Source organism: Mixophyes fleayi, chromosome 5 (assembly GCF_038048845.1).
Source record: "Mixophyes fleayi isolate aMixFle1 chromosome 5, aMixFle1.hap1, whole genome shotgun sequence".
Classification (NCBI taxonomy): Eukaryota; Metazoa; Chordata; class Amphibia; order Anura; family Limnodynastidae; genus Mixophyes; species Mixophyes fleayi.
In genome coordinates, this window is record NC_134406.1 from 200,883,346 (window position 1) to 200,908,790 (window position 25,445).

Consider the following 25,445-nt stretch of genomic DNA (forward strand, 5'->3'; position numbering starts at 1 on the left):
CCATTTATTTTGTATTCTTTATACAGGAGCCCTGTCCACCGATTGGATTGTTTATTCATATATTTATTTACTATGAGTCTTTAAGCAGGATACGTGTGTTTTTGTTTATATTTGTGGAATTTTGATATTTGTATATTTTATTGTGTGATGTATTAAATAATAATTTAAATCGAAGTATTAACCAATCTCATTTATTTTTATTTTTATGGATGATTGATTATCCCCCCAGCCATTATTTCATTCCACTCTCAGTAGATGCCTCCTAACGCCCAGATGCCCTTGTAAGTTTGCTGTGCAAAAGTTTAAACTTAACATCAAGTATTTGGTAATTGCGTGTGTTGAACTTTTTAATACATTACTTGCAGTGTGCATAGAAATACAAAACTCTGCAACATGGAGGTGCAAAATGTATCCGAAAAATATAGGATAAGACCTAAATATCACCATTGGTTGTTCGGATGCAAAAAATGTTATTCTGTCATTCTTAGTTTGATATTAATTTTATTACATACGATGATTCACATATGCATTCAGTGCAATGTAGAAACTACTAAGATAGCACACAAACAAAAGTATCATAACCTTTAATGACTTGTATGACATTTTTATCATATGTATTATAATATTACTAACTAAATAGGTAGAACATCAATACTCAAGACAAAAAACACAATATATAAATGTAGGAACACCCTAAACTTTACTAAAACAGGTCAAATTAAGTATTACTTCTGGATAGTCTTATGATCTTTCTTTACTATATGTATGTTGTCTGTGTTATAAACAATAATCTCTTTAGGCATTTACTTAACTTGACTATACACATCTATAGCAGCACAGCATTTTTTTAAAGGTGCTGCGCAATTCTGGACTTCGCAATGCATAAATTAATGGGTCAATGACTGAATTGCACAAGATAAGTGTGCAATTTATGTATAAAGTCGACATATAGCAAGCACAGTAAGGATTATGCGGACAAAATAAAAATAAAAGAAGATGAAGAATAAAAGGAGACCAGCAACAAATAAAAACTCCCAATAAAATGGTCAGTGTAATAGCTCCTTTCATATTTGCCCTTTGCTGAACAGAATTCCATTGACCAGAGAGTGAAGCTATTTTTTTGGCATGTGACTGAGCAAGAAGAAACATATGGATGTAAAGGCAAACTATAAAGACTAATAACAAAAGAAACATAACCGTAAAACACAATATTGTTATGGTATCATGAAAACTGATGACTATACCAATTCCACATCCACCGCAAAATATCCAGATTGCAGCCAAAATGATCCAAGCTCTTCTAAGAGTCATGATGTTATGATAACGCAGGGCATAGAAGATGGTAATGTATCTGTCCGCAGCAATAGCTGAAAGGCTGAATATTGATCCAAGTAAAGATAATACAAAGAACCAATCCATAACGTCATCTAACTTTTTCTCAACTATACCCCGTTTTTGGAGATGACCAAGACTAGCCAAGATCATCATGATGCTCTCTATAATTTTGTATACACTTCCTAGGATATCAGAAACGGCTAAACTGCAAATGAAATAGTACATGGGCAAGTGAAGTTTTTTGTTTTTAATCACAGCAGAAAGCACAAGAACATTTTCCAAAACACCGATAGCTGAAATAGTAAAGAAAATTTCTTCTGGGATATTTATATTTAAGCACTTTGTAAGATTTGAAGTCATGGATGTCATATTTGTGTAACTATTACTTTGTTTCATAATTTCTGTGGCTTTCTCCGGCTTCATATTGTCTTGATTTGTTACCTTCCACTGGTCTTACTGTAAATGTGTTTTTTACAACACAATGCTGCAAAGACAATAAGCAAAATGGTATATATTTGAGAGGCATTTTTATACTGACATGACAACATATTTTAGCATTACAGCACTAGCATTTTTAAACAGAAAACTGAAAGCTGAACATTCCTTATCTACAGATGGAGCATGATACTTTCAGATGAAATGCATTATCAAGCACCTATCATTTATTGCTGTGTCTTTCCATGCTGCTCTTCCATTGTCATACAGTACAATGCAAAGGGCAGGGTTAAAAATAGAACTGATTTTATAAGCAGACAAATAAAACATATACTGAATGAATCATCATGCAGTGCAAGAAGTAAATGCATGTTATGCAATTGGTAGAAAGGACTGGATACAATTGCAAGTCTTAGACTTCGTCCTATTGTTATTGTTATAGAAAAATACTTTCATTAAAATGGTGTACAGTATACTTTGTTATTCATTTTGCAAAATAAAAGGGGTAAAATGCATTCTATCTATTTTTTTATATGTTTAACTCTTTTCCCAGAGCACTCTTAAAAAGTTAATGAATATCATTGGTTAATGGGTCTAGGAAAACAGGACATTGGAGCAGCACCACATATGACCATAACTGTAATAAAGAGGCTAAATACTGTGCTTTAAACATTAGAACAGAACCTAACAAACCAGTCATAACTAGAGATGTTCACTGACCACCGTGTTTTGATTTTGGTTTTTGTTTTGGATCAGGATTAACTTTGCATTTTGGTTTTGGATCCCAATTTTTTCTTTTTTGGCTAAAACCACATAATTTGGCTTTTTTTTTATCCCTACATAATTATTAATCTCAATAACATTAATTTCCAATCATTTCCAGTCAATTTTTGTGAAGTGAAAAGATCACTGCTATCCCTCCTGTTTCTGTATGATCAATGGCACTGGAGACCGCAGAGTGACAAGAACACTGCTATCCCTGTCTCTGTGTGAGCAATGGTACTGAGCAATGTCACTGGAGATTGGAAAGTGACAAGAACACTGCTACCCCTGTTTCTGTGTGAGCAATGGCGCTGGATCTCCTGGGGAGGGGGGTACTTATGGAATCCAAAACCCGCAAGATCCGACAATGCAACAATGATGTTTTGCCTCAATTCAGATCCGAGGTTGTGCGAAAGTAACAGGTCGGCTCGCGTGCCTACTGGGATCCCCTAAGTTCGGGCGGGATCGGTTTTTAGAAAACCGAGCCTGAGCATCTTTAGTCATAACATCAAAGATAACTGAGCTTTAGGAGTAGGAAAAAGGGTAAAGGGGAAGGGGGTATAAGCTCTTTCTTCCTGTATTAAGATGTTTACTTAAATAGCACTTATAATGTTTGTTTTATTTGTTTAATTGACAACAAAGTCATTGGCAAATGAATGGTTTTAGATACTTGTCAAATTATCTAAATTCCCACAAAGGGAGCCAGATTTCATAAATTTAGTGCATACATCCTTAGCCCTATATGTGATTTCCATCATCTGCATGGTGAATTAAATTTTAGAAATCCAACGAACTATGAGTGGCCTATTTCTGAACTTCAAAAATGTTGAGATTGTTACTTTTGTGGCATTTAAAATATGCAGGATGATCATTATCTTAAACTCTTAGGTTTTGCTAGCAATTTCAGATGTAAAGGTATTTACAAAAATATATAGGCATTGTTTCTCTAAACAACTTGAGCTCAAATTCTTTTCCCAACTCCCTCAAAAAATATGAATGTTGTATTACTGCATGTTATAATAAATGAAAGAATAATGGTATCTCTTCAAAGACCACCAGGATAAAGTTTTAAAAAATCTTCTTTATATCAAATATTATTACTAATATTTAGTAAGGATTAAATACAAAGATCTATTTTATTCTTTATAATTTATATTCCAATATAAGTAGAACAGGAGTATTTAAAATATAAAAATCGGGGAGTGGCTTGACGGCCATACTAAATGACTTTTCGTCAGAGTTCCGCTCCACTGGCTACATACACTATGTGGGCAAAAGTTTTTGACCACACCTGTAAATTATTGAATTGAGGTGTTTCAATCAGACCCGTTGCCAGAGGTGTATAAACTCAAGCCCCTAGCAATACAATCTCCATTTGCAAACATTTGTGATCCAAAATGGTTCGTTCTGAAGAGCTCAGTGACTTCAAGCGTGGAACTATGATAGAATGCCACCTTTGCAATAAGACATTTTGTGCATTTTCAACCCTGCTGGATATTCCACGGTCAACTGTAAGTGATATTATTGGAAAATGGATGCGTTTAGGAACAATAGCAACTCAGCTATGAAGTGGAAGACCACGTAAAACCACAGAGAGGGGTCAACGACTGCTAAGGTGCATGGTGTGTAAAAGTCGCCAACACTCTGCTGATTCCATAGTTGAACAGCTCTGAACTTCCACTGACATTAATGTAAGCACAAAAACTGTATGGCGGGAGCTTAATGGAATAGGTTTTCATGACTGAACAACTGCTTGCAAGCCTCACATCCACTGAACAACTGCTTGCAAGCCTCACATCACCATGACCAATGCCAAGGTTTGGATGGAGTGGTGTAAAGTACACCAACACTGGACTGTGGAGCAGTGTAAACGTGTTCTGTGGAGTAACAAATCACGCTTCTCTGTTTGGCAGTCAGATGGGCAAGTCGGGGATGGTGAATACCGGGAGAACATTACCTGTCTGCATGCATTATGCCAACTGTGAAGATTGGCAAAGGAGAGATAGTGGTATGGGGCTGTTTTTCAGGGTTTGGACTAGGCCCCTCATCTCCAGTGAAGGGCAATCTAAATGCTTCAGCATACCAAGTCATTTTGGGCAATGCTATGCTTCCAACTTTGTGGCAACAGTTTGGGGAAGGCCCTTTTCTATTCCAACATGACTGTGCCCCAGTGCACAGAGTAAGGACTACAAAGACATGATTTGATGGGTTCAGTGGGAAAGAACTTGACTGGCCCGCACAGAGCCCTGACCTTAACCCCATTGAACACCTTTGGGATAAACTGGAACAGAGATTGCGAGCCAGGCATTCTTGTCCAACATCAGTGCCTGACCTCATAAATGCTCTACACAAATTACACAGAAACACTTCAATATCTTGTGTAAAGCCTTGCAAGAAGAGTGGAAGTTCTAATCACAGCAAAAGGGGAACAACTATTTATTAAAGTATATTTATTTGAATACAATGTCTTTATAGCTACTGTTGGTGTAATTGTCAAGCGTCTGAATGCTTTTGTCCATATAGGGTATATCTCTCAACATAGGGAATACCTAGCTTTACAGTCCTTCCTTATTCCCCCAAGTGTTCCCTTCCCACTATACACTACAGGTGGATCCCCAAAGTTCGTCTCTAAGACCAACTTCCCTCCACCTGGCGATCTGAGACCTACTAGTCATACCCGACTTGCCCCTCCAGTGTATACATGCTGGGCCACGGGACTGATTCACTTGCTGCCTAGGACCAAAGAATATACCCGTCAATGTTATCCCTGTCTGACTTGGTTTGGTGGCTTCCCTTTACTGGTTTCCCATTAGTTCCTGGACTTCTAGCATTTTGCTCAGCATTACGGTCCACCCGGAAGTGGTGATACCGGTACATCTGGGGGACTTGCCTGCCGGAATTGCCCGGCCTCCATGACCTGCTCAACGATGACTGCATCTGTCGGCAATTCCAGCACATAGATGTGCGAGCCGCCATCTGTGTACTGAGATGATCCATAAGTCTGCCTGCTACAAGCTCCATCTGCACATATGACCTGTGCGGAGGCTTCAAGGATCACGCACCTGTATAGGAACTGCCCGGGGACCAGGTGAGTTAGTGCTGGAATTTCTTTCACTCACTTTGGACATCCAATACTGCCTTTCCAATGACTGCATATCCCAGCACTGCAATCCTTGCCTGCTTTCATTGAGACCTGACATGCTCCCTGGATCTATTGTTACTAGAGCCTGCACCTTTAGGCCATTGACATACTACACAGCTCCCTACATGCTGCTCAGGCTGTGGTCTCCTTCTCAGCCACAGTATTACTAGACATTGTTTTTTGCCCATATCCCTGGGCCTGTTCTACAAGTGTAATTCTTGTACCTACTGTACATGCTGTACAATGTACCCTCAGAATTCATGCACCTTATGTGCTTATTTTCTGCCGCTCCTGCACATGCAGTCATCTATCAAAACTTCAATTTCATTACTCCTCTCTAGTTTATACTGACCTCACTGGACATAATGCCACCTAAGAAATCTAAAGAAACCGAAATGCCTCCTCCAGTTTGATTCGCCTTTGCCCGATGCCCAGAGATGTTGATTTGTTTTCCTCCAAAGAGGATGATTCTCTTTCTAGTCCAAATGCCTTGTAATTCCATGACTCAGGTGAACTATGGCTTCAATCCTGATTCCGATGTCCATCTCACAGTAAAAACCTTATGCTCACTGCTCTCAGGGCGGGCCTCTCCTCTGAGATGAGAGTGGCGGTTAGAGAACTGCGGTTGGATATTATTGAGATTGGTAATCACACTGATCACACTGACCACCTTGCGACTGAAAGAGAGGAGTTAGTCTCCTCACATAATGACTTGATCACAGCTCATGATACTCTTCAAACTGAAGTCTCATTTCTCCATGTCAAAGTGACCTAGAAGACTGCTCGGGACAGGGCATCACAGAGACTGTCTCCAACACTGACCTACAGGACTTTGTTTCAGCCCTCTTTCATAAACTTATATATGAAGTAGAGATGAGCGGGCTCGGATTTCGGTAATCCGAGCCCACCCGAACAGTGCGGATCCGACGAGATCCGAGCACTGTTCGGGTACTTCCAGCTGCCCAAGGAATGCAAAACGAGGCTATGACATCCAAGTTTCGCGTCGGATCTTGCGAGACTCGGATCTCATAAATGCCCCGCTCACGGCCACCATCTTCATTCTCCCTGTGGTTACTGAAGAGGGAGGTTGATGTGCTCTGTCCTGCTGATTACTTTAGTCAAGTGGTGCTTTGTCCTGCTGAGTCCATTAGTACTTTGTCCAGTGCTCTGTCCTGCTGATTACTTTAGTCAAGTGGTGCTTTGTCCTGCTGAGTCCAGTAGTACTTTTTCCAGTGCTCTGTCCTGCTGATTCCAGTGGTGCTTTGGCCAGTGTCTGTGCTGCTGAGTCCAGTGGTGCTTTTGTCCTGTATTTGTTTCTGATAAGTCCATATCAATTTGTTAATTAGCCAAAAATCTTTAAAAAATACAAGAAAAATACAAAAATTTTTTTATAAAAAAATATAAAAATATAATTGAAAAAGTATAAAAAATATTATAGAGCAATATATTCTTGCAGTCCCAAAAAAGAGGAACTGCCATTTCTATTACTACTTTCATTGTTTGTGCAGTCCCAAAAAAGAGGAACTGCCATTTCTATTACTACGTTCATTGTTTGTGCAGTCCCAAGTTACCTGAGTTGTCCCCCTCCAGTGTTTACTCCGAAAGAGTTTTTAGTGCAGCGGGAAACCTGGTCAGTGAGTGGCGAAGGAGGTTGCTTCCGCAGAACGTTGAAAAAATGATGTTCATAAAAATGAATTATCAATTCCTCAATGAAGTACAGCATTGGCCTCCAGATACTACAGAGGGACCTGTGGTTGTGGAGTCAAGCGGGGACGAATTGATAATGTGTGAGGATGAGGAAGTACACACTGAAGGGGGAGAGGAATCAGAGGATGAGGACGACATCTTGCCTCAGTAGAGCCAGCTTAGTTTGTACAGAGAGAGATGAATAGCTTTTTTGGTGTGGGGGCCCAAACAAACCAATCATTTCAGCCACAGTAGTTTGGTAGGCCCTTTCGCTGAAATGATTGGTTTGTTAAAGTGTGCATGTCCTATTTCAACAACATAAGGGTGGGTGGGAGGGCCCAAGGACAATTCCATCTTGCACCTCTTTTTTGGCATTATGTGACCGTCCAACAGTCGTTTGCCATGAGCACAAAGTACGACAGTAGTCATCCTATGGCAAAGCGGATAACTGCGGCCTTAACAGCTATGTTGGTGTTAGACGTGCATCCGGTGTCCGCCATCTGTGCAGTAGAATTCAGACCAGTTGGAGGAGGTAGGAGCAGCCATCTGTGCAGTGGAATTTAGACCAGTTGGAGGAGGTAGGAGTAGACCTCTGTGCAGTGTAATATAGACCAGTTGGAGGAGGTATTGTGGCCCCGGTACCAAATTGGGTACCGGGGTCACTCCACTACGCAGTCCAGATAGCTGCGTATCAGATATTAAACTACAGTCAGTGTTGGGGCCAAATCCAAAAATAATTAAAATGCACTGTCATCATCGAAAACAAGAGGTATTGACGTGCTATAACTCCACCCTCTATATGCTGCAGAGGATGAAGGAGCAGAAAAAGGCCATTCAAGCCTACACAGCCACCTACGATGGGCCACGTGTTTGTGCCGCCTACTTGTGTCGCTTAGCTTAGACATCCAGCTACCTCGGTGCAACCTTTTGGCCTAAAAACAATATTATGAGGTGTGAGGTGTTCAGAATAGACTGGAAATTAGTGGAAATGATTGTTATTGACTTGTATTGAGGTTAATGACAGCGTAGGGGTGAAAAAAAAACAAAAAACTGGATTTAGCAGTTTTTATGTTTTTTTAAAAATAAATCAGAACCCAAAACCCTAAATCAGAACCAAAACCTTTCGTCGGGTGTTTTGGCAAAACAAATCAGAACCCAAAACCCAAAACCCAAAACACTAAAAGTGGCCGGTGCACACCCCTAATATGAAGTAATAGATACAGATCCTTTCATTGACTGCATGCATTGTCTGCCTAAACCTTATTGTGCTACAAGGAACTACCGGAGAGATAGTCTTCTTTAAATTCATTTCTTTCATATTAAGAAACTAATATTGAGAGCAGCTCGGTGAGATGAATCTACTGAAACCATGGAAGGTCTGTTACTCTTCCCTGACTTCTCTGCCACTACCTTGTCCAAAAGGAGATGTTTTCATCCTATTACCACTGCCCTATGGGCCAAGGACATAGCATATCATTGGTGCTTTCCTGTGAAGTTGCTTGTACACTATGAAGGCTCCACATATGTCATCTCCTCCATAGACACTGGAGTAAAGTTGTTCACTGAATGGAATATCTTGGCAACCACCAGTTCCCCTCCATAACATAGCCCTCTCCCTGGTATTTGTTTCCTGGCAATTCTTGTTCTAATTATAGTTTTGTATGTTTCATAATTGAGTCTTTTGCTAAGTGTCAGAGCTTGGTGTTATATATGTTTCTATTTATATATGCTTTGGACAAAGGTTTATTTTCTTTGTCTTTAATCTCTTTCATTATTATTGCTGTTTACTTTGTAATATGGTGTTTTCTCTTATTTTAATTCAATATTATTCATGTACCGCTGCATGGTTGGTGGCAGCCTTGGCTGCTCCTCACTTAATACCTATTTTACCACATTATTTTATCCTTTGCAGTAAATACATTAGCCCGCTGTCTTGGGCAATTCTCTATGTTTTGCTGCAAATGGCCCATTAAACGGAACTTTGTGGCTATTCTGCAAAATGATCCTTCATTCCTAAGACTAAATTACAAGATAAGAATTGGCGCTACCTGTTATTAACTAGATTGCTTGAGGACAGGTGGATTACGGTTGTCTATCTATGTGCCCCAAATTCCAAACAACTACCATTCCCTAAGGATGTTTGTGATCTAAAATCCAAAAGCACAAGAGAAGGAATCTGTTTATCTGAGGGGATCTTGACTTGATTCCTGATCCTATACTCGATAAATCACACACCCCTCCCTACTCCTATATTGACTAATGCTGGTACCTCCATGTCTTTACGTAAACTTATGTCAGAATATAATATGTACGACGTGTGAAGAGTTAATGCACCCCGAGAGAGGGATTATAATGTCTTCTCCAATGTGCATAACTCCTATTCGCATATAGATCTCATTCTTTCAGACACATGGGGTCTCCAGCAATCTAAATCTATTAAAATTCTCACAATTATGTGGTCAGACATGCTCTTCTGTTATGTCATTGGGACCTTCACCAGGCTAGCATTCCCCCCTAGGCCATGAAGTTTCCCTGAATATTTACTGTCTTATTAGGAAGCTAAAAAGGTGTTGGCAGATGGTTTGACACTCTTCCTACAAACTAACGATCCTGCAGATACATCTGTTTTCACCAATTAGTGAGCTTTAAAAGTGGTCATTAGGGGACTTGCAATAAAAAAGCAGGCTTTAGGTCTAAGAAACAGCAAATCCAGACCCAGCTTGATCTGAGGACAAAGTTTTCTCATCTGGAACAAGAAAACTAATGACTACCCACTAAGGCCCTTAAAAAGGAACTTCGTTCTATCAGAAGTTAATTGCAGAATCTCTTGGTCTCCCGTACCCAAGTAGCTCTGGCAAACCTTCTATACTGCAGGAAATAGAGCTGGTAAGTTATTAGTAGGTTTTATTCCACTTTCCATGAAGACCTAGCTCCTCTTCTCCTGACTTTATATAAAATACGGTCAAGGATGGAGGTACTTTTTCAACACAAATGCTGGAGGCCCAGATTATTTCTATACAAAAACCAGGGAAATAACCTTCTGAATGTCTAAATTACAGGCTCATTTATTTGTTGAACACAGACATTAAAATCTTTGCCAAAACTGATTTGTCCCCTTTTCCCACATTTGGTTCCCCCTTAGACCAACTGGGTTTTGTGGTCGATCCACAAGCATTTGATAACACTTGGTGAGTACTTAATTTGTTAGAAAGGGTCTTGGAGAATTCTACAGAGTTAGTATTACTATCCTTGGATGCAGAAAATGCATTTGATAAGCTAAATTGGCTTTTTATGCAGGAGACCCTATATTCAGCTTTAAAGACCAAATACAGCATTCTATTCTTATTCTGTACACTGACCCAACTGCCAGGGCTTTTAGTGACAGTAAAACTTCCTATCTAGACCATTTAACATTATTAATGGCACTAGACAAGGCTATCCACTTTCTCCTCTCATTTGTGCATTAGCAATAGAGACTTTAGCAGCGAAAATATGTCTCCTCTCCTGCTTTGCAGAATGGTTTCTGGGGTTATATCTCATAAGATCTGTATATTTTCAGACAATGTCTTATTATTTGTTACAAATCGGAGACTTCATTGTTCACACTGCACTCTTTATTAGACTTGTATAGCCAGGCTTCCTTTTACAAACTTAATACTGCAAATTCTGAAGTCCTAACCATTCATTTGTAAGCTCCTTACCTGAGTATTTTGCAGAATACATATTGATATATTTGGAAAGACCACTCTCTTTTGTATCAAATTCTGTCACTGGTGTCTGATGTTTATGAGGTTACTATTCACCCTCTGATGACCCAACTGTCTACCTTGAACAAAGCATGGCTGAACTATGAAGTTTCTTGGTTGAGCCACCTAGCAGCAATTAAAATAATGCTATTTCCCAGGCTCATGTATATTTACCACACCATTCCATACCTGATCCTTAGGACATATATAACTAAATTCCATTCCATAATGTCCTTATACGTCTGGAAATTGAAACCCCTCAGAATGGCCTATAGTATAATGACTTTAACTAAGTGGTTGGGAGAAGTGGCCCTCCCGAACTTGGCTAAATACCAGGAAGCCTGTATCTTGGCACAATTATGGTCCACTGCAAACCGTGAATGGACTTGAAACAAGCCTCATGTCTGACATCTAAATTATTACAGGTTCCTGAAATGTTTTTCCTGACCTCTACCGGAGATTCCCTGAGGGTATGGGATGGTGTGCTAGCTGTCCATATGGAGATAGTCTTACCAACTTACAACCTCTCAAATTGTGCCCTTTCCAAACTTGTTACTGATTGGAACCCTAATCCTTGATGTGTCAGGGGGATTACATCTTTATCTCACCTCTTTTTGACGGATTCTATTTTGTCCTTCCTTTGATACCCACCGAACATTATAAATATAGCTGTGTCATTGGGTTATTTCAATTGTGAGAGCCCAGTGACCTATATAGGTGTCCCCAGGACCAATCTCTTCCAGGCTCATGAAGGGCAGTGGGAAGGGTGCGATTACTTTTTGGTTCCAGCTGTTGCTCAATATCACGGAACCTGTTAAATCCGCTTTTGCAACATCATTGGGAGACAGATTTGAACTAAGCCCTTTCATTTACACAGTGAGAGAAAATATATTCCACCTCCCAGAAAATGTCTATGGTCTTGCTTCATTAAGACAAGCAAAGCAAAAATAAGGCATACATTTGCACCTTGGCAAAACCATGTTGCATTGGAGTGGAAGGTAAATTAAATTACAAAAGATTTGTTTTGAGCCACATTTTCATAGCAACACATGCAGCTATTGCCCAGAAATGGAAAGATCTGATTCCCTCCTCCTAATCTAAAATACACTCCAAAATTAAATTTAATTTTCTCATAGAAACTGTGGGGATACCATACTCGACTTCTACATCGTCTCCTATTATTAAATGGCTCTCGTTGCATGAGTTTGTTATGGATGAAGAGGGAGCTACTCTGATTGTTACTCAAAGTGATTTTTCACCCCCTGCCTTTCAGCCTTATTGAACCATCTCAGTCTTAAATATCCATGTACTGATACCTCATTGTATTAATTCCTGTGCTGTGGTTATGATTGTAATGTTATTGTATTTCTTTATATTTCAGGAAATTATAATGCACCAAGGTAAAGCCAGACATTGCCATATTAACTATAATATTGCTGTAAAACCACAGATCATTACCTCTTTAAGAGTTTCTGAAAAGTATCTCCTTTTTCAGATAATTGAAATTTCAAATTCTTGGACCTGTGTTAAAAATACAGACAATACACATTAATAAATGTCAATTTGCTTGTAAGAGGTAACATCATGAGTGTGATGGGACATTGGGGCTGTCTTTTTTTATGCATGATTTGTCTGTCTGTTTAAAGATTTTTTGTTGCATTGGTCAAAGTGCACCTAGAAATATTCTTGAAAGTTGAAAATGTGTCCCACCGATAAAAATATAGGACAGTACCAGATTTCTGCAAGCTCTGGGTTGGCGTAAAATTCAGTGCTGTTGCGGAGTAAAAATTGCTGTTGACGCATCAGCAAAGCAATGAATGGTTCTAAAATGTGCCTTCTCTGCTCATTCATCTGATAATTTTGCTCCACAAAATAAAACCTCATTTTTTGCACTACTCCACTTTGATTGCTTGAATTCAAGAAGTTACACAGTGTTCTTAAATGTTGTCTGGTGAGTTTATAGTTAAATCTCAGATAGGATAAAAAAGCACTGGGGTAAACAGTTAGCTTATGCAGACATAATTGTATCTTCCTTATTCTGTTAACCAACAGGGTTATTGTCCCAACAGTAACAAGGCTCAGAGCTCAGACTTGTGGCACCCTCTCCACAGGGAATTAATAGTCCCCCAACCACCGGGTCGGGCCACCTTAAAGATAAGTTTTATCACCTGCCCATCTATCCTGACTTGATGACCTCTCTAGTCTATGCCCCCTTTAGCTAAGCTGCTGTGGGAAAATTGAGGGATATATAACCTGTGCCTGAAAGGGGTTAGTGTGTGAAACTTTGATGGAATAGGAACTGTGTTTCCGTCCCAGCTGTATGTCATCCAACTAGGAATACACTGCTGTTTTCTGCAATAAAGCTGTGTTCTGGTTGCAACAATCTGACTAGGCGATTACTGAGAATCCAGTAAGATGTACAGTCATCACAACAATGTTGCAAAACAGTAGGTAACTGATTTATCCCTGCTATAATTAGTTATAACTAATAACTAATTGTGCTATTTGTAGCTATTATTTACAATGGACCAGCATACCTTTATCTCCGAATAGTGAAGAGATTTGCGGATTAGAACAAGTATAGGTGCACTGTCTTTGCTATCGTCATCTACGCTATTGTTTTGCGAGCTGCCCTAGGAGTTTAGAAATTAGGGCACTTTCCTAAAAAGCCAGAATTTTTTTTAAATATAATGACATTGTGATTGTAATACCCCAAAACCTGAGTATCGCAGAGTGTATCTCTATGTATCTATATATAAATATATGTGAGTACACATGGCTATGCCTGCCTAGTTAGATGTGGTTACATTTGTTAATTGTTGCAAGTGTTTATAAAGAATTAAAAAAATTAAGTTTGATTCTGGCAGTTAAGGAAATGACAGTTGGTGCTTTGAGGACCGTCATTGTGATCAGAAGAGATGTGAGGAGACTGCCCGATGAGTGACAAGAAACAGGGAAGAAGTATATGAGCAGCAGATTAGAAAAAGAGTGACAGAAGAAATTATTATTTAAGAAGAGAAACAAGGGGGAAATATTATATAGAAACATTGTGAATTACAAGACTACCATCCAAGTCGCTGCTATATCTTGCTGAATATTTCAGATGCAGATATAAAAGTTTAAAGACTTCAGCCGTGACAGATAAGTGAACCAAACATAAACCAATGAATGGATCCAGTATGTGAGTAAAATAAAGAGCTTTAAGCACATTGTACCTTAGTTACCATGTAATCGTGAGCTAAGATGCCATATTGTGAAATATCAGTCACTAAATGGAAGGAAACAATATCATATTCATCATATTTATTCTGCCGTGTCTAATACTGACTTACGAACTGCTATAAACTAATTCTGTGATTGCAGCATTTTATGGAAATAAATTGATTAATATTTAAAGACATTTATTTCTCTACCCGAATTATTGAATAATAAATGGTCATATGATGTCTTCAGTGATCACTCTTCTCCATAAACTTTAATGTTGCCCATCATCAACACACCACATAGTTGCATTAATGTATTAGCGAAGTTACCAAAAGAAAAGACTATCCATACATAACTGGAGTTCGACAAATTATCACTCAGGAAGAACTAATGAAGAAACGCACAATAACCAAATAAATTGCCTCCATAAAGATTAGATCTATATTTATTATATTGCAGAAGAAAATACAGCTCAGATAACCTGTTATTAATCATCAGATTCACAGTTACATTTATCTTGTAGGATAAATATATATTGTAGTACAAAATATGGTAAGTAGATATGGTGCTGACAACCTTAAGAAATCTCAAAATAAAGAGAATTCTAAATGTTCCATATAAAATGGAAACAGACTTTGTGGAATGATAAAACCAAATAAGTTCAAAGTCTATATATCTGAAATAGTTGTGAAATTTAAATAATCACCTTTGCAAATATTCATATAAATAGAACACTGAAGAGTTATATCATAGTGCAACATACATATGTCCCAAAATGGTAAATATACTCCTATAGAGTAAATTTGTATAAGACCTTAGGACGGCAAAATGACGTATCCTCCAAATAGTCAATATGTCCAGAATAGCTGTAACATTCCAAAAGTCTCTTCCGCAAATGTTCATACATAAAAATAAATCAGAGAATTACATCATAGCATAACATGCATGTTAACTGGAATGGTATTAAAATCCGTGGGCACCAGTGTGTATGTGGCCTTATATTTATGACACCACATAATGTTAATAAATCTCCTTTGGTTTCAAACTTATGAGAGGAAAATCTCAAACCAACGTGGTTCAAAGGACACAATAAGACATTTCTCCTGACAAATCTAGTCCGTCTCTCTGGTACAAAATCCTTGCGGAAAACACTGGAAAAACAAATGCTAGCAATGGTGCATTATCCCAGTAAAAAACATATTTAGTATACAAAAAACGATCAAATAAACAATGCAAAATACGTAAAAGAAAAAAATTCACAGAGGAAACAAACACCGCCGATGAGGTTGGACCCTTACCCCATTTAGGATGGATATAAGCATGTAGAAATAACCTCTAATCCCTTTCAATCGATCGGGTAGCCAGATGATTAAGTCCACAAACTTCTAGAATCGAGAATAGGTCCAAACTTTCCGACGCTTTTGAATATGGGAAATCTTTATCAAGACACTTAAGCTAATTAAACATCACTGCTTTAAGAACATATAAAAGAACAGCGCTGTAGGAAATAACTATAAATATTGTTTGGCTGATAATCACTCTTTCAAATAAAGATAAAGGATTGGCTCTTAAAATAAAAACATACTTTAATACATATAAACATATATATAAAATATACATAAAATAAAAATATAATATATAGTTCTACATAAAAAGCATTCTATAAGTGTCTTTATTTTAAGCTCTTCAAATAGAAGCTACAAATCCGCACATAGACCACCCATCTACTTAAAGTTCAACGTAATTCTCCTTTGGAATCCTCCATTGATATAATTAGAGAACTATATATTCCCAAGATAACACTAATGTGCTGTAGTGGCGATCCATAATAGTCTTTGAGAATAACTGGTTGATATTATATGTAAGTGCTCCAGTGGATGCTTCAAACTTCCAATAATATTTCTCACCTCAATAGATGATCACATATCAAAATCCTAGTTTCCATATACAGCAAAGAAAGTTTTTCTTAATAAGTTGTTCATACCCTCCTGAGGGATTTAAAAAGAGCTAAATTGAGCGTGCAGCTGCAGACCCTATAACCTGTATAGTGTTCAGTTACTCACTCCGTCAACCACGCTGTGTGTCTCCATCACTTTCGACTGTCTGGAAATGAGTTGGCGTGGATAGTTAGTTCTACATCGTTTTCTCCTATCTGTGCAGGGATACAATTAGGAGCTTGCGTTCTGTGAAAGGATTGCGGACGCGTTTCGTCCTGAAGCAACCAGGACTTTCTCAAAGCTATGAGCTAACTTTGAGAAAGTTCTGGTTGCTATTATCAATTATGTTGAACTTTAAGTGCATGTGTGGTCTATGTACGGATTTGTAACTTCTATTTTAAGCAGTGAAATAAATAAAAGAAGCTTTGATTAAAGACACTTATAGAATGCTTTTTATGTAGAACTGTATATTTTATTTTTATTTTGCTTTTATTTTTTGTAAATGTTTGTATGTATTAAAGTATGATTTTATTTTAATAGCCAATCCCTTATCTTTATTTGGGAGAGTGATTATCTACCAAACAGTATTTTTATCAATTTCCTACAGCGCTGTTCTTTTGTACGTTTGCGATTTTTTCCATGTGCGGCTTGCAAAAGCTCTGAATTAGGAACTAATCATTGTTACAATTACACCATTTTCTGGAGGTATTTAATTTATTATTGTTTGGTCTATATACAGAGTATACTCTCCTCCTTGTGTGCAGGGCCGCCTAGAGGGAGGGGGAGCACGTACTATTTACCCCCACTGCTGAAATTTTATTTAAATTTTTTTTTTTGAATCTCCAAATTTTTTATTTGTTATTTTTTTTTTCCACCAGGGGAGGTGGGGGTTAGGAGCTCTGACTCGCTCATTGGTGGGGGGAGCTGGATAGTTTAAGGAAAACAAAAAAGCAATTCACGTGATCGCAGCGCCGGCATCCCTCCTCACTGCTCCTTTCACACTGCATGACGTCATCAAGTCACGCCCGACATTCAGTGATGAGGAGCGGCACAAAGAGGACCAAGAAAGAAGACAGAAGAGAAAAGAAAGAAGAGAAGAGATGAAAGAAGCTAACATAAGGGGTGAGAGAGGCACAGAGTGATACAGAATGGGGCATGAGAGAGGCACAGAGGGATACAGAAAGGGGGGGAGAGGCACAGAGTGATACAGAAAGGGGCGTGAGAGAGGCACAGAGTGATACAGAAAGGGGGGGAGAGGCACAGAGTGATACAGAAAGGGGGTAGGCACAGAGTGATACATAAAGGGGGGAGAGAGGCACAGAGTGATACAGAAAGGGGGAGAGGGGCACATAATGATACAGAAAGGGGGGAGAGAAGCACAAAGTAATACAGAAAGAGGGGAAAAGAGGCACAGAGTGATAAAGGGGGAGAGAGGCACAGAGTGATAAAGGTGGGGAGAGAGAGACACAGAGTGATAAAGGGGGGGGAGAGAGAGGCACAGAGTGAAAAGGGGGAGAGGCACAGAGTGATAAAGGGGAGAGAGAGGCACAGAGTGATAATGGGAGGGAGAGAGGCACAGAGTAATAAAGAAAGGGGAGGGCAGAGGCACAGAGTGATGAAGAAGAGGGGGGCACAGTGTGATGAAGAAAGGGGGAAAAGCAGCATGGAGGGCGCAGTGTGATCATAAGGGGGCACAGTGTGGTTATGATGAAGGGGCACAGTAATGGGTGTGTGATGGCACAGAGGGCTTGTGGTAATGTAGTGTGTGTGAGGTAGGTGGTGGCTAAATAATGGGTGCTATTTTGTTTGTGGGGTGATGGTGGGGCAATTTAATAGTGGGGACTTAATTTAAGATGGGATGGTTTGGGGGTTGTTGAATGTGTGGGTAAGATTGGGGAGAAGGAGGTCTCTTTATTAAATGTGAGTATGAATTGTTTAATGGCAGTGATGGTTGCGGGAAATAGATATATTTCTGAAATGTAAATACTATTAATTTATTGCTGGTGCTGTTTGCAGGGAGGGAAATAGGTTTATTTATTAAATGGGAATACTAATATTTTTATGGGGCTGGAGGAAGGCCTAATTATTACTTGTGGGTGCTATTGATTTAACAACGGGGCTGCTTGTAATTTTCTATATGTGCCCATTTTTTTTCTAAATAGGATCCCCAACATTCCAGGATCCAGACAAGATGCAACTAAAGAAAGCAGCAGCCACAGGTGGTGAAAGTGAGAAGAACAGGTAAGACAGTCTGTGAAATGTTGTGATTCTAGTGGGACAGTTCCGATTGCTGGGACATTTGTCCCGCTCCGGCAAGTGGGTACTGCACTCTTGTGTGAATGGTGCACACAACAATGCAGGGGTTTTTTTTTGTGATGGAGGGTGGCATAGCACTTTTCACCTGCTGGCCACGCCCCAATGATGCATAGCAATGTCCCAAATAGTATGACCACATCCACATCAAATTTTTTTTAACACGCTCAACTTTAAGGGGGGCCCCATGAAGTTGTTGTACCGGGGCCCTGAAATCCTCTTGGCAGTCCTGGTCGTGAGTGCTGGATTTAGCCCCCTGGTGGGAATTAGGTATCACTGCTTCAAGAGCCTGCTTTGACGACTGCGTACCTGCTGTAATTCCTGTGACCACAGATTAGACCAATCTAATATGTTATCTGGCTGTTCTGAGGTTGGGACCCTACATCCAGTACCAACGCTTTACCCACTACCCTGCAGTTCTTGCCAGTGAGATAGGCCAAGGGCAACCATCCACAGCAACCCTGATCTGAAGACGACAGGTCAGGATACCAGCCCTGGTGTACAGCAAAGATGTACACTAGCAACGAGAGTTACCCAGAAGGATGCGGTTTAGGTGCCGCTAAGGAGCCTATTGGTGGCAGCAGCAAAAGCCGCTCCTACTGCGAGTAGAGCATGCATTTGGGAGAAAGAAAGGGGACGGTGGCAAGGCAAGCCGGTCCCCATCAACACAACAGACAGGGTGGAGTAGGAGTTCTATCCGGTCACAATGGGTTTATACCATACTTGCCGACTTTGTGTTCAAGCCCTTCCGGAGTTCCAAGACGATGGGGTGTGGTGGGAGGTCAGAAGGGGATGGGGATAGGTGAATTGTGTCATTTTGGTACCAACCCCACGATGAAATTAACATTTTGTCACAGAGTGGGCAAAAATGACGTGATTCGTGGTGAATCTAGTCATTGAGGCTCGTCAGGGGCAGAATGCGGGAGAAATGCCTGCTCTCCTGGGAGTCTGGGAGGTCTACCCAGAATTCAGAAGTTTCCCAGACATTCCGAGCGAGTAGGCAAGTATGATTTATACCCTTGAACTCATATACCTGCCTGCTGAATCTGTCAAACTTAAGAAGAATTTTTCAATTAATTTAAAAATCAAATGGAAATAATCTTTTGTAATAGGCATTTCTTACAACTTAAAAGAGCACAAGAAGCAGCTCTCACATACACAGTAGTCTGTAAGTTTCAAACAAATTCTGCCCAGTTCCTATTTCCTCTTGCTGAAAATGTCAAGGTCTTTTTTTTCCTTTTAACTTACATTCACATCCTTTTACATCCACGCTCGTGATATCATGTTAAATACAGACCAATCGGCTCAAGGACAAACTTTGTTCTCTTCCTCTGAAACTCCATGTGTAAATGTGTAAGATTATGACATTAAATGATACATTTTCTCCTCATAAACACTGTTAAACCAGATAGCTGTTTCTAGAGCAATTTGGCCTTGGAGAAATTTATAAACATGTGTGAAGGGTGGGTGGGATGGATTTATCTCTGCTAAAGCCATAGCTTTTGTCACATCAAGTAACACAAAGTGATGTGAAAATAAATTTTGCTTGCCATATTGATGATCCTTCCCTATTTTGTTGCCTCCTAAAACTTACTCTTACTTACCTAAACTTTGGTTCTACAACAGTAAAGTAGTTCACATATAGAAAAACTCTTGCATGTAAATATGGTAATTATCTTAACTTTTCACAATTATTTACACTATATTAAACGTAACCATTTCTAGTATGCTAATTTATGATCATATTTGTTTAATTTTCACTGTGTTTCCCCTCAACCAGTACCAAATCCTGTTAGATTTAGGGTTCTATTCAAGAAATGGTGAAGAGCCAAAATGCAGGCAAAAGGCTCTTTCATTACTTTTTCTTATTTATCAAAGTGTTATGTTAGCTAAATCAAAGATTTTTCCGGTATTAACCTAATTACCTGCACTAAACTCAGTCCCCATAGCCCTCTATGGGAACTGTACCATTAGGTCAGTGGTCAGGGAACAGGGGTAAATTACCCCAAATGGGGTAAAAATGAAATTCCTGGGGTTAATGCTGCCGATTCACATGCTGTCAGTTGGATTGTAGACCTCTTTAAATGTGAAATTGCTGCTGTACCAGAAGAGCCTCAGGGGTTGGCAGTGGCACTTCTTGAGCTTCGATGCAATAATGAAGCACGTATTGCATTTGAAAACTAAGCAGATCTGTCATATTTTCGGATGTCAACAGCTGTAAAGGCATTCAAAATTGCACATGAGGAGGCAGTCAAAAAGTTGCTGCCTTTTGCAATGAATTACTTTTGCGAACAAGGATTTTCCACTCTAATGAACATAAAAACAAAGCAGAGAAAACTTTTGGACGCTGAAGACTGTATCTAAATTGCTCTGACATCAAAATGCCCCAATATTGATGTTCTCGTATCAAAAATGAAGCAACATCATTTCTCCAAAACCTGAAGTTTTGAAGTTGAAGCTTTCAAAGAAATTTTGAATAGATTCAATAAAATTTTGAATTCCAATAATTAATATATGATTTCCTTCCTTTCAAATCAAGGGGGTAACATCAGCATATCTAAATATATTTGGGGGTAAAAGGTAAAAAAGTTCCCTGACCCCTGCATTAGGTAATGCATTTATCCTCTCTGGCTTTGCTGGATCTTCACATAGCACTTTTTCCATTCACTGACAGCATTAGGCCTTTGTTCGGGAAGGGGAACTACACCGGGCTCCTAGGGCAGCCTCGGCATAGCAAATTGCAGCAGTGCTTCTTAATTTACCACTGCATTTTGCAGCAGTACCTACTGATGTCTACTGTGCGGGGGTCATAAATAGAACTCTTAGAATCTAAAAACAGGCTGTAACAATCTGCAGGGGATTGCTGATCAGTAGCTGAGGGAGAATGCAATCCCAGAACAGAAACTAAAATAAATGAAAAGAACAGGTAGATTATGAGATTATACAGTGTAATACTTCTGTATGACTCATGGACATAGCCAGATAGTCACATATAAAATCCAAGGATAAGAGTCATGGCAAGAGAATAATCAGACATACCAGGAAAAGGAGTCTAGATAGGGCAGTCATACAACATAGTGTAAAAAACAAAATGCCAGGCAGGGGATAATGCCAGGAAACGATGCAAACATAAACAGGACACAGACACAGCAAGGATAATGGACAAAACTGAGGAAGGAACAAAATGCAGATGGGAAAGGGAAAGAAACTGACACAGAAACCTTAACAGAATTCCCAGTCTCAACATGCACTTGGGACTATATCAAAACTTTTACCTCAGCACTTCCCTTGAGTACTTTGATGCTGCCAGGACTTGAATACAAAGCTAGGGGTGACAGGGCCAAGATAGAGATGCAAAGGAAGGTTAGCAACAATAACTGAACAAGACAGATACAGGGTAAACAATTTTCCAAGATAGAACTGAGAGGGAGTTGAAGAATGAATACACTAAGTCATAGATAAGAATGAAATCAATAGGGCAGTGGCTAGGACTAAAATAAGACTGCAACAAATAAAAAAACATCCAGAGTAGGGCTAATAACAGGCATAAGCTATAATTGACTCCTGCCAACTGCATTGTCCTAACAGACTTTAAATATGCTTGATGTTGTCAGTAAATAACTAAAACTGGGGACCATGGGTACAATACACACAACAAGAATAAAGAGGGAGAGAGAAAAATACACAGTAGTACATGTTTTATTAGCCTATGGACTGAGATCAAACCAAGATAGACATTTTAAAGATGCTTGGCATCAACATATTTAACAGGATCCCATAATCTTTCTTGAGGCTTACCCTTTGCAATAAATTTTGCATTTTAAAAATGTTCTAGAATTCACAGTTTTTTCATCTTCATATTTTAGTTGTTCATCTACAATAACAGTGAGTACAGGGGATTTTGGTGTAGTCGTGCTTGTGCGAGGATTCCCAGGTAATCCCCGTCTGATGATGTCCTACATGTTTCACCTTTTATGGCTTCGCCAGGGATGGACTAACAATGCCTGATGAAGCCTTAACAGGTGAAACGTGTAGGTTTTCATAATCACTACAGACCGCATCTCTAGATTACAAGGGAATTCCGTGTATTAGCAATTCCAGTGTCGTGAGAGACGCCGCACCAGCAGCCGCGACGTCATCAGACAAGGATCACCCGGAAAACCCCGTACAAGCACAACTTGTAAAGCGCTACAGAATTTGCTGGCGTTATATAAATAAATGTTGATAATGATGATGATGAACTCCATAAGCTACACCTTCGTAAGCTGGCATTAAGTCAGTACGGTAGAAGCAGCCATATTTCCACCTACCCCACAGCTTGTGTACCAGGAGAAGAGCCGAAGGGATCTAACACTGGGACATACAAGAATGGAATCCTTACTAAACAGCAGGAAGCCAGTAAGACTTCATTCCTCTACTTTAAGAACAATACACAGACCAAGCTTTCTCTGCAATTATTCATAGTTACAATGAAGTATATAAGATTTAACCCAGCAAGATTTCTTTCATAATTATTCTTGAACTATTTAACCAATGTTTTCGATTACAATGTTATGAACTTATACTACCATGGACAAGCCACCTTATTGATATTGATTTTTGGTACATTATTTTTGCCAATACACTTTCTTTCATTAGCTTACTTTCATTGCCTTTTGTTTTTGTTACTGGTTTTCTAACACATCAGGCCTGAGTCATTAATGAAAGTAAGGCAAAAAAAATAATTAAATGTTTTTTTCATCTAGCACACAAATAATTGATAGCTTTATTTTTATAATGAAATTTAAAGTTGATCTAGGGCATGCCCTATCCCAACTATAAATCTGTCCCCAGTTTTTAAATTTTACTCCCCCTCCGGTGCAACGTGGTATTGCCCAGGTGCAAAGCTACTCCTTTTTTATGCTTTGCCCTCCTTAATGACTCAGGCCATCAAGTTAAACTCATTCCTTATCACAACATTGTGAAAGTCAAATAATTGGATGAAGTCATTTCAAATTAATAGACATTAATTTAATTGGCTTTATCTAAAATATGCAAATAGCACGCTACAGCGTGGAAGGGCATATTACGCAATAACATTAGCGAACACTTCTACATACAATTACACTCACACATTCGTTTGTAAAAAGTTCACCTTAATAAAGTTCCAGCACATAGTCTTTTGTAATCAAATGTAATAGATTTAATAGTTTAATATAATAATGTTAAAACCACTTTATTGATATCTAAGGTTCAGGGTATAGAAAATGTATCATGTTTAGTGTCATACTAATCCACTTTCTACCTTTAGACATCCGTTACAATCGGCTAAGCGATCGCAACTTCCGTATGCTAGATATGGATGATAAAGGATTAATGCTCAAAATTATATTGTGTTTGCAATGCTAATAGACTGGTTTGAACCATTATATCAGTGGGAAGACATGTAGGCAGCTGTTGTAAAGTTGACCCTCACCCTTGAAGAGCATTGTTTGAACCGACCTATGACCTGCATTGTACTGGACTGTCCTAAATCCTGAACCAATGGAAAAATGCCATGACATTACCAATTTTTTTTTATGTACTACAAACTGTATATAAACTAGGCACTGAGACCATCATTCAGTCTACTTTGACCACAGGCTTCAGGAGTGAATGTTTGAATGCTGTATCCAGTGCTCTGCATATGTATCGGCTGACGACAATCAACTACAATAAAGGGTCTTTACGTTCTTTCTTATCTTGTATCCTCTTTCTTCTTATATTGATAAATCAAGCACATCTCTACATCATATATCCAGATGGTCTTCCATCCAAGTATTGAACAAACCAAATCCTGCTTAACATCCAAGATCAGTCAAGATTAGGCTTATTCAGGGTAATGTGGCTAACTTCGATCAAGGGTCTTTACATTCTTTTTTCTCTTGTATCCTCTTTCTTCTTACTCCCAAATATTCATTCATGAAATAGAAGACAAAAGAGAACAAAGGCCGAATCAGAATCTCTCCTTTCAGCCGCATATATAACAAAATAATCCAATATTTTCTATATCCAATCTTGCTTGTATAGTGGCTCCAGGGTATTAGTGATCAGAAGACAGTTAAATATGTGTGTTGTTCTCAAAGTCCTTTAATTAATTATCATAAACATCAAAACAATAATGAAAATAATCAACATTCAAATGCTAATATTCATTTAAAGGATACAGATCTTTCAATAAGAATTATACAAGGATTCACAGAGAAAATTTAAAACAGAACAGTGGAAGAAACCCCTACAGAACAACATCAAGGATATTTTGGGAATATAAATAAAAATTGGAGAAATAAACAAGAGGATAAATTCCCGTAGGCTACTAAGGAGTATCCACCCTGAAGGAGAGAAAATAGAATTAAATATTAGGAAAAGGAAAAGGATGAGAAGATAAACATCCCCACAAAAGGTATCATAATAATCCTATTGAAAGAGAAACTAGGGACAGACATTAGGAGGGAGAAAATTTGTTCCCCTTATCAAATAGGTTTAGTCGGTTGGATGATGAATATAAGGATCCTCCCTCTGTCTCCTCTTTTTTAGGGTGGCAAAAAAAGAGGGGATACAATTAAAAAAAGAAATCCCCCAAAATATATAGAAGAGGAGAAAAAGAGGTGGGTTTCATAATAAAATATCTAGGAGAGAAAAGAGGAAAAAGCACAAAAAAATGAAGAATGCTATCCCTAAAGAGGATTAGGATAAGACTAAAATATTTAATTTGAGTAAGTACTCACTCACAAAAGCTGAATAGATACTCTTTTGAAAGGGACTGAAGTTTGCTCCTACAAATCGATTGGGTTTTTTTGAGGTTTTTGTCAATGTACAGAAATTTTTGCTAAAACTATCTTTAATGAAATTTTTTGTCTCAAAAAA

The 25,445-nt window shown here is 38.8% G+C and overlaps 1 protein-coding gene across 1 annotated transcript; it reads right to left on the reverse strand.

Moving 5' to 3' along the window:
* Positions 1–638: 638 nt before the first annotated feature.
* Positions 639–12,596, reverse strand: MC2R (melanocortin 2 receptor). The gene is made up of 2 exons (XM_075211343.1): positions 12,565–12,596; positions 639–1,819 (listed from the first exon to the last, which is right to left on the reverse strand). Exon 2 carries the CDS (start codon positions 1,756–1,758, stop codon positions 817–819), a length of 942 nt encoding a protein of 313 aa, XP_075067444.1. The 5' UTR covers positions 1,759–1,819; positions 12,565–12,596; the 3' UTR covers positions 639–816.
* Positions 12,597–25,445: the final 12,849 nt, after the last annotated feature.